General features: G+C 31.3%; 1 protein-coding gene across 1 annotated transcript; it reads right to left on the bottom strand.

The window, feature by feature from the left end:
* Nucleotides 1-964: 964 nt before the first annotated feature.
* Nucleotides 965-9,392, bottom strand: LOC143074560 (perlucin-like). Its single transcript, XM_076249957.1, has 8 exons — nucleotides 9,222-9,392; nucleotides 8,584-8,662; nucleotides 6,877-7,116; nucleotides 5,934-5,951; nucleotides 4,624-4,712; nucleotides 3,686-3,788; nucleotides 2,413-2,632; nucleotides 965-1,043 (listed from the first exon to the last, which is right to left on the bottom strand). Exons 2-8 carry the CDS (start codon nucleotides 8,654-8,656, stop codon nucleotides 1,016-1,018), a joined length of 771 nt encoding a protein of 256 aa, XP_076106072.1. The 5' UTR covers nucleotides 8,657-8,662; nucleotides 9,222-9,392; the 3' UTR covers nucleotides 965-1,015.
* Nucleotides 9,393-11,198: the final 1,806 nt, after the last annotated feature.

The following is an 11,198-nucleotide window of genomic DNA, read 5'->3' as shown; positions in this document are numbered from 1 at the left end:
TTTTTATATTAATGGCGTTGCACTAATGCATTTAACTCAAGTGTTTTAAGGGATTTTAATTGACACTTTTATGGCTTGAATTTCAAAAAAGGGTAAGAATTATGAACTTTATAAACAGTCGCAGCTCAATTTTCAGCTCTTAATACATCTTTTAGAGAACGTGTTTTTGTTCTCATATACTCATTTGCTGACAGTTATTTGTTTTGTCGTGCTGATTAATGTAGCAGCTACTATTAAAAAATCGATATATGTCCGACTTTTCCATAATGTTTTAATGAAGTTGATCTATTATATAAATAAAAGATGTTTTTTAAATTATTATCTAAAATTTTAGTTTAAACTTCAAATACTTTAAATACATTACTAGTATATGATGTTTCATAAATGCCAATAAAACAACTATCTGCCAAATTCCAATTGCAAAATGCCACAAAAGCATGTAATAAAATTGCGCAGAAGGAATAACAAAAATGTGCTACACTGAACACAATATACAAAGGTACTTTGACTTAGTTGTTAAATCAGTATATAAATTTAGATTTATGCATTTATCCCCATCGATATCAAATTTAATATGTGGATCAAAAACCGCATGCTGTAAACATAAAGACGCTACGTACACTGACACTCAAATGAAAACAGAAGGAGCAGGCAATAACGCAATAATTTAAAACATACGAATACGGCTATGGCTATACTAATAGACATCATTTTTTTTAGGAATGATTGTATTTATGGTACAAGTATTGGGCCCACTGTTGTCAGTTATGTCTTTAATTTAAAAATAAAATGATTTTGAATGATTGTCGACAATACACAGTTGTAGCCTTGGTAATATAGGATTTAAAGATTTAGAGTTATACCATTGTATCTTTTCTCTCTTTTTTCATTCTTGGAAGTTATCTTCGAAAAAAAAATCAGTCTGGTTTACGCAGGCGCATTGATAAGTAAATAAATATTTAAATAAGTTTTAATAACTTTATTTTTGATAAAGACATGTCAGCAGTATTGGATCCTATTCTCCGCATCCTGAAGGTCCAACACTGAAAATATACATGAAATACTGTTAATACATATATAAGTAATACATTTGTTTACACATGTTAACCTTGACTCTGAGTTCTATACACTGTAAGTTGTCTTGTTCGTTTTCCTCAAAAGAGTTTGTTGTGTATCTTACTTTAATTTGGGTGATGTGCTTTTTAATCCATGTCATTGTTAGTTTTCGATCTATACGTTTGACTCTACATCTGGTCTCATTCCCAACTAAGGTTTGCAGTGTAATATGTTTCCTATTGTGAAGTCTTTTCAGGAGACAAACTTAAGCTCATTGTACTAATATATTTAACTCAAGTATTTTGATGGGTTTTACTTGACACTATTATGGCTTGAGTTTCAAAAAAATATTAAGAACTTTAAACTTCATAAACAGTCGCAGCCCAATCTTGAGTGTAGTTCCCTCCTCTTGCGCATAATAATCTTTCGTATATGAGAACATGTTTTTGCTCTCATTTGTTGACATTTCCTAGTTTTGCCGTGCAAATGTAGCAGACACTATTTAAAAATCGATATATGGCGGACGTTTTCTTAATTCGGTAATGTAGCTAGTTCTGAAGTTGATCTATTGAATCAATAAATGTTGTTTTTAAATTATTTACTAGAATTGTGGTTTAAGATTAAAAAACGTTAAATAAATATCACGATGTTGTAAAATTGCCAATGAGACACAACTACTAGTATCTGGCAAATTCCAGATGAAGTTGGTTTAAAAAACTATAGGAAACAATTAGCCTTCAACAGTTTACAAATTTAAACTCAAGTCAGTTATAAAAGGTTCCGGTATGACAAAATGTAAAATTTAAATGGATAAACCAACGAAATGATTTATTACAAAACCATAAATGACCAACAAATATGACATACATCAACCCACGAAAACAGTTTAAAATAGTCTTCTGACTTCTAAAAGACACATACATAATATGTCACCGTTAGGATGCTAGAGTTCGCTCAAACATCCTAGGTTCCACGACAGTAATGTATTAGCATATATTCATGATAATAAAACAAAAACTATACACATTGTGTTTAGTTGAGGAATGAATTCGAACATTATCTTACTTGGTTTCTACAATCAAACCTGCTTAAAAGACCACATGCATTAAGCAAAATCATGTGTTGTAATTAGTTATCAAAGGTACCAGGATTATAATGTAAGAATTTTTTTGTTTTAAATCCCTCTGTAGTACATTTTCAAAAGACCACCTGTCTTAAGATTCAACATTTCTTTGTTTCCCTTAAATGGTCTCTCAAAAAACAGGTTCCAGTGTATATAAATGAGAATTATTTTATTTTTATTGCGATGTTTATGTTTCTTTCATGCAGTGTCACCGATATTAGTTATTGAATTACCTTTTTTCACAGACGAAGAAGTGCTTTGTTAAACATCCCCTATCGTTCCAATGAAGTTTCCCATCACTGTACATGTGCGTTGACATACAATGCTCATAAGAACGACCATTCGGCTCTCCGGGTCCCCAATCAGTAAAATCGAGGTCGGTGAGGCTAGTTTTCCAGATGTATCGTCGTTTAGCGTTCAAAGTATTTGCACCAAGCCAAACCTCTAGATCAGCTAAAGAAAATATGCAAGAATAAATAAAAGTCCACGTTAGTTATTCTCAAACTGGTTATTAATTGAGAGAACTACATTCACTTCACGTTAAAAAAGTTATTCTCCAGGGCATCAACGTGATTGCCAAAAAAGAAATCAAAATGCATTCACAAACATAACATCAAAAAGTAAAATCACAAAAATACTGAACTCAGAGGAAAATCTAATCGGAATGTCCATAATCAACAATCCCTTTTCGCAGGTCAATTTAATAGGATACTTGTACTTCGAGTGCAGATTTTTATAGAAAATCAAGTTTTGTTCTTCGAATCGATCATTATCAAATATTGAAAAGAGGGACGAAAGATACTAAATGGACAGTCAAACAAACTGACAACGCCATGGCTAAAAATGAAAAAGTCAAACAGACAAACGATAGTACACATGACAAAACATAGAAAACTAAAGAATAAAAAACACAAACCCCACCAAAAACTAAGGATGATCTCAGGTGCTCCGGTAGTGATTCCATGCTAAAAATTGAGAATGTAATTAGGTGATGTTTCAAAGAGGCAACATCCCGACCAACGACTACTAATGGTCTTCAACACAGCCAAACAAATTCAAAACCCGAGGTGGACTTTTAGCTCAATGCAAATGGATGTCATGCTAAACTCTTGATATTTTCGAGAGCAAAAAACTGAAATCTACTTTCGATTCAATTTTAATCTACAGTCTTAAAGTATCAAGAAACTTTGCATATACATTTGTGAACTGTTTGTGTTTTGAAGCGTAGCTATATGTAAGTGTTCCAGTTCTAGCTAGAATATAATCTGGTACAGAACTGTGGATTCATTTATATTCGTGAGTCTTTATTTGTTGAGATGGAGGAACACTTTTATTTTCGTGGACATTTGATTTTGTGCTTTGCAAAGGTCTGCAAACAACCTGATGGAAAATCTGTAATTCGTTGAACATTTATTTTTCTCGATTCATTTGTATCTGCGAAATCTATGAATATTGGAATCAAACGAAAGATAATGAGTCCACAGCGATGACTCACAAATTACTTACTGTCATCGATTGTTGGCTTTGGGAGGATACTCATCAAAAAGTTGTTTTCTCCAGCTGTTTTAATTTCAGCCAAATACGCATCGAGGTTGTCTTTGCAGTAAAACTGAAAACAAAAGATATTCTCAATTTGAGGTATATTTCATTTTTATTCAACTTGGGTCTTTTTTCTGTGTTTGTGTATCAATGAATCATTCCTATTGCCTTAGACGATATACCTCTAAGAGTTTGTTGCAGTTCCGTTAGGTCACTTGTGCATAAAGGGGCATCGTCACTTTCTTTCCATGTTGAGCGAGTGGTTGATAAAATTTGATTCATTATTGCATGAATTATTCGGCAAATTAAATTCCTTCGATTGTAAGCAGCAGTGCTATACTTACAGAATTGTGATTTGGTACAAACATTATTTCTATTTTATCCTGCATAATGACAATCACGACGGCGCTTGAACATTTAAATTGTAGAATTAAAGGCGGTCCCCTCTATCTGGTAAATGTCTTAATACATGTAATAGAGGGGCGCATAATGCACGAATTTTTCTGCTGAAGAACACAACTCGAAAGTGTCTTATTAACCTCTTACACCAGTTTGTAAATGCATGACTGTGTTTATATTGCTCGTTCCATATATGCACTATCAATTATTCTATAGACAACCTCGGTTTACTTATACTTAATGAAATATAAGTTATATTGATAGAATAGAACAAAAGAAAGACGAAAACGAAAACTACATACTATGTTAAGAGATGAAATAATCATAAGAAACTATGTATACAAATATGATCGTATTAATAATATATGAAAAAAAGGAGGGGCACTTTAAACATAAGAAATAAAATAAATGAATAGATACGACAACGTCATGGCTAACAAATAAACAAACCTACAAGAAAACAAATTGTAACAATAGACATACAATTTCGTAGTGATTTACTATACCTTTGCCCCATACCAATTTTCCTTTGTGTATTTGATTAGATAACACGAATCTTCAAATTTTTGCCAGCCATGTGTCCAATAGGCCCATCCTGAAGGATTTCAATAAAATGAAGTTAACATGTTAAAAATATTATAATTTAAACACCTCAGACATGATTGAATGCTTACATGGTAGACCGAACTGATTATTATTAACAATTGTACAGGTTTAGGATTAAAGATGCATTGTGTTCAAACATTTAATTTCAACTAAAAAACGTAACCTTAAAAGAAAAGATATTATATGATTGCCAAATGAGACAATTCTCCTCAAGAGACAAAATCATACAGTTATTACATTTTTTTAACAGTTATAGATCGCCGAAAATCTTGTCTGTTTAAAATTTCTGTTATTTTTGTTTGTAACGTAAACAAGTAATCTTATTATAGACATTTCAAATCTTATATCATATAATACCGATATTTGCTAGACAATTATCATTATATAGATGTCATAGCATAGTTGTTCGAAATTATACATCATTAACCTTAATGTGTGTAAGTTATATGTTTTATAGTATTTAGGATTATACTACAATGTTGACTGATGTGCCTCACCTTTTGATATTTTTACTTATTATGAATGTGGGCTTTGCTCACACATCATTTTCAATATAATTGAATTTTGTCATACAAGTATAAGTTGTACCAAGATATAACAACAGGTGTTATTCACCACGTTCGAAATAAATAAAGCATGTATTGAATCATTAATATGACAGTTAAGATTGTGATAATGCTATCAGGGACTTTCTGTTTAAAATGTCCTTGAAGTTGGAAATTTTGGTTATTTTTCGTTTGCTATAGCTAAATCAGTAAATGAAAGTTATAGCTCATTTTTACCCTATAAACTGACATTGGATGAGTGTTTTATTGCGCGGGTGCACGTGAGGGGTGAGAGGGGGTCCATTTCAGTACTTAAACCATTTCCTAAAATTTTGATTTTGTTAAGGTAAACCTTTTCATATATTGGGTAGGTAAAAATTGTACCTTTCCCAGATTGTTTGGATTTTGTGTTCTGTAATGTGAGAGCGGAAAAAGAGAGAACATGGATTTAGACATAACAGGCGAAAACACATAAAAAGATGACAGACATAGTTATAGGAACCTTATCGTATATTTCTTATAGATTTTACGACCTATTTACATATTTTCTAGCATGAACAGGTGACAAATTTCGGTGGCACGATCAATCACTGTTTGTTTTGAAAGTAGCCCCACTCCCCAACCCGAGTCCATATGTCGAGTTATACTTTACAATGTCATCTTACCTGGGGTGCTTGCTCCTTCTGCAAAAAATATGTATACAGGCATCATATCATTAATTTTAGTTGATTTGAATTCCTTGACGTCATTACAATATTGATTATTTTACTAGAAGTGTTATCATTTAGATTGATAAGCACTACCGTTCTTTAATAACTGACATGCCATAAAATATTCTTAAAAACCTATATATCGTAGGAAAATATCATTTTCAAACAAAATTTCTACTGCACAAATGCTTAACATTTCAAAAGTTTCGACCAGAGGTGATTGATGTATAAATGTATGTAAAACTTCAGCACCAGGTTTTAAAATTGATAAATTAAGTGATGCAGAATATTTTATATAGAAGTTAATCCTATAGGTGAATGGGACACACATAACACATATATTCATATATGCCAATCATGTCCCAAAAAGTTATACTGATTTTTTTTTTTTTTTTTTTAAATTAGAAAAAAAGTAATTAGAGACATCAACATCTGTGAATTACTGCAAAGCAGAAGTCATTACTTGTCGATTTGAAATTAACTTGAGTGATTTTAAATTAAGATAAGTGTAGTTAGAACAAAGAACTTGTGATTCCCTTGAAATTTGTTTCATGTCACAGTAATATTATTTTATAATAAGTTCTTTCGCGAATGAAAAATTTCACAGTAAAAGGGACAACAGAATATACGAAATTCTGGCCGTTATTATTTTGGTGGATTTTCGATTCCCAATTAGACATGTTAATGAATACTGAAATGGTTACAATTGTTACAGTTAAAAAAAAATCAAAGGTTTATCAAACAATAGTCCATTTCACATGTTGTAATGATTGAATATTTTATCTACGTTATATAGACATCTTTTTTTTGTCATATTTTGAAACAGTTAATCTATAAAATTACCGGTAACAGAAAAGGAAGGATGGCTACAATAGGTAAATAAACGCATACAACATACCACAAAAAGGAATATCACATGTTTCCCATACTGTATCATCGTCAGTTGTATAACACCAAGGCCCAAATGGGTCACTATCAGGATTTCGACAATAGTTATGCTGATCTGCCAACAGCCTTTGTGTGTCCAGAGTCATATTGGAACCTGTGTTTGACCAATCTTTGCATTTCAGTCCATTTGTTGTTGTATTTATCGTTCCAGTATAATCTTTACCCTCCACATTGTCCACACATTCTTTTGCTTAATTGTAAAACCAATGAAATCAGTATGCGTTAAATTTAATGTTTCTTTGTTACATATTTGTTTGATTTTATTAGTGACCAAACTATATAAATGTACAGTTAAGACTATAACACAATATTGCCTGCTTTATTCCTCTTTTTGACATTGTTACCTGTTTATGTTTATCTGTTTGTTTAATTCACATATCGTTGTCATTTAAATGAAATGTTTTGCGACTGGCTGTACATAGTCAGGAATATGACAGTTGTTTTCCATTCGTTTGGAGGTTCAAGCTTTTGATTTTGCCAAATAATTACGGACTTTTCATTTTTCATTTCCCTCTGACTTTTGTATTTTTTATATTTTACTTTTACGTTGCATTTCTGTAAATATTGACAATGCAATTTTTACTATGAAGCTTTGATACAAATCTTCTCCTAGAATTTCATGTGCACTACAATTTTTTCAAAGGTCAAAATATAGGACTTTGCGGCATTTTTTCAACGTTTTTAACTACCCTACCTCGAAACTAGGATTACCACATATTTCAATATGAACAATATTCACATGTTTATTTACTGGTAACATGTCCAAGGTATGTCAATGTGAGACGCAACACAAAGAACATAACTGGGAGCAAGTAAGTAAACAAAATTAATTTTCTATGAATTTTCTAGATCTCCCAAAAAGCGGCTCGGTTTGAGAACAGCTATATTTACAATGCGTAACCTATAGTATCTTTCAATTGTTACATTTGTTTATTTTAAAGTTTACCAATTGCAAAATTGAGACATGCTATAAGAAAAATTTCCTTTAATGAGCTACTAGAAGCCTCAAATTAAAAGTCTACAGTTAAGCTAAGATAAGCTATAATCTTAGGACTGTTACGATGCGTTTGTCATTCAATGCAAATATCGAATACATAACTAGCTGAGTAATGTACAGCGTTAACAACAGAAATAACAGTAGGAACAGTATTATGGCATCCCCATCTCCATTCCCGTATCGCCCCCACCTGATTGATTGATGTTGACCGTTCGAACCAGCATGAAAGGCTATATATTTATTATTCCTATTAATTGTGTTGCCGCATAGAAATGCGTCTATGTTTTTATTTGCCGGCGTTAGCAGAAAGTACAAAGATTAATTCATTTATTCTGGTATGCTTAGACATGCCTATCGTTTCAAAGCAAAAATGACAAATTGTCATAAGACAATGCACATTGATACTTTATCATGAAGTCACTTATATGGACACTAAATTGTTTGAATATTAAAGTTAAAGATCTACATACACACAGACATTTCCGAAAAGAAGACAAACGGTTTAAAAAAAAAGACACAAATGTGATGTATTTAATGCATGTTTATGCAACAACTTACCGTCAATCACCGGACATCAACTAATTATTTAATTTGTACCTTAATTCTATTAAAATGGAATATCATGGCATTCTAAATAATCTTTCATGAAAAAAATATTACCTGCTACATGTACCGCCAAAATACCAAGAACCAATATTTCACAGAAGTGTGCATATGTTGTCGGAAACGCCATCGTGCTCTACAAAACCGTGAAATATTTGTTTTCAAATGTCAACTTATATCAGAGTGTTATTGGCAATATAATTTCGTTAAATTGGATCACGTAGAAAACTTTCTATCAGTGCAAAAAGGTGAAGATATGGTGCAGATTTATTTAAATCAAATAACTGTCTTTAAGGTGACAAAAATTTCATATGGATTTTATATAACTGTTTCACAGAGTGTATGGTTAGCGTCAATGTACTAAGTCTGTATCTGTACGGCAAAGAAGAAACGCTTTTAGGTACTTAACCCTTACTGAACTTTTTTTTTATTGTTGATAGGTCCATCACAAAACCATATAGTTTTGACGCGAACAGCCTTCTTTGGTTAAAAAAGTAAACATTAAAACAAATCATATTAAGAACTAAACAAAACGTTATTTGTTCAACACATACATAAACAGGAGATACATTATTTGTACATTTTAAGAATCACTGAAATATACATCATCGGCAGTAAAATGTTATCCTTTACATGGCATTTATGAAAAAAACGATTAAACAGAATGTATTAGCAAATAAAAAATTTACACCTACCTGATACTTGTTAGAGATTAATTGCCGCTTGAAAATAACTTTCCTGGTGATGTTTTATATATATGTACTAAGTACCGAATCAGCAAATTTTCAAAAGGTTAGCAATTAGTTGTAATTGTTCTAAACGGTGAGGCGTGATGTTTGTCACAACAGTTAAAATATTTTTTTTTATTAAAAAATAAACGATATAATAACAGATCTATTTTGAATTTTTAAACTTTTGATAAAATCTTAAAATGTCCAACTGTACTACTCAATATGTCCAGTAAATGTACAAACGCACGATTCTGAAATATATTTTGATAACATCAGCCATTATTTTTCTACAGTTGCGATAAACGGCATTTGAAATTTCTGTCAAATTAAAGATAAACAGTAATAGTATAGTTAAAATATGCGCATTCATTTATTTTCATAATAGATTTTCATAACAAATAAGTACACATGTATCTATTATCTACAGTTTACATTCCCGTGGAAAAATAATATTATAGTATTATCATGAATTTCACACAATAATTCAACCTTCATTTTTATATGATACATGTATTTCACCGTAAACAAAACAAAATATAACATTCATGTCTTTGGCCACTCAAAGATCCCCAGATGTATTAACAGTTTTAATTATTTCATAATAGAAACAGTTATTGCCGGCATATTGTTAATATGTCCAAATGGACCAAGACTAGACTAGTTCAGGCAATTATCAGAATTAAGACAAATTATAAGAACGCATCAACATGTTCTTTTTTATGGAACTTGATGTTAGCAGAACTTGATAACCAACATGTCCAATAACAACGTCTATACATGCATTTCAATCAGACTTCGTTGCATATTATATAAATAATATAAACATTCGAATATTGTTGACGAGTATCGATGTGCATGGTGTTGGTTTAAATTATAAGTTAGTCAGTCGTTGGCGGAAAGTTTAATATTGTACTTGTGTTTTACATAGATGACTTCAGGTTTTTACATATCTGAGATATTTAGACACCAGAATAATCGTTTAATCTATATTTGTCCCAATTATGTACTAATGGAAATTGTGATATAAGTGGTTCTTTATTCACATGGTGGGAGATGACTCCATTGCAGAAAAACTGCTTTCCATTTGAAAGCATCCGATGGATTGTTAGCTACATTTTTTTTTTGTCGATAACAAATTGAACGTGAATATAATTGTGTTGCCGAAATCGTTCACATTATATTGATAGCATTTGCATATTAACTGGCAATCGAAATTATGTGCAGTGGTACGAATAAAGTTTTTGTACCTACATAATTTATTATATTCAGAAATGAATGTTTTTGTCTTAACTGTTAAAAGTGCTCTACAGGGATCATGATTAAAAAAGGTCAGCGTTGTGTAAGCTTTTCGATTGAAATACCGAAAACAATAGGTCGGCTGTTCCGTATTTGTTAAATGTGCTGTTATAGTAATGCTTTTATATTCCCAGTACAAGGTTATGAGATCTTGAAAATGTAAATAACAAAAATACAATGTTCAAGGTCTTCTTTTTCCTCTGTGCATATAATATATTTGCACTTTCAAAGTTGTTTTAAAAAAAATGTGATATTTCAGTTTGTACCCGTGTTTTCGAAAAATAATATTTCGTTGATTGTATCGTTTTTATAAAATTTACTCAGAAACTCTTCTAAAACAGTTGATATGGAAGCATGGCATGTGAAAACCCGCAAAATAAACAACAATACAAGGATCTTTTCATTATCGACGTATTCAGTTATACAATTGACAGCATTTGTTCTATTCTTTAAACATGTAAAATGCAGTTTTTGATCACATAACTTTGAAAGTAGTACTCAATCCTTATCGTATTGACTTCAGGAGGTATGGTGTCTTTCGCCATCTTGGATTGTAAAGAACAGAGAATCTAAGGTCCGTATTTTCTATCTAGTTAGCAAAATTTGATGCAGGAATGCAGAAATTTAATGTGAATTTTCATTTAA

This window comes from Mytilus galloprovincialis, chromosome 5 (assembly GCF_965363235.1).
Source record: "Mytilus galloprovincialis chromosome 5, xbMytGall1.hap1.1, whole genome shotgun sequence".
Classification (NCBI taxonomy): domain Eukaryota; kingdom Metazoa; phylum Mollusca; class Bivalvia; order Mytilida; family Mytilidae; genus Mytilus; species Mytilus galloprovincialis.
The sequence above is the reverse complement of the archived record's forward strand: the minus strand, read 5'-3'. Positions and strand labels throughout refer to the sequence as shown.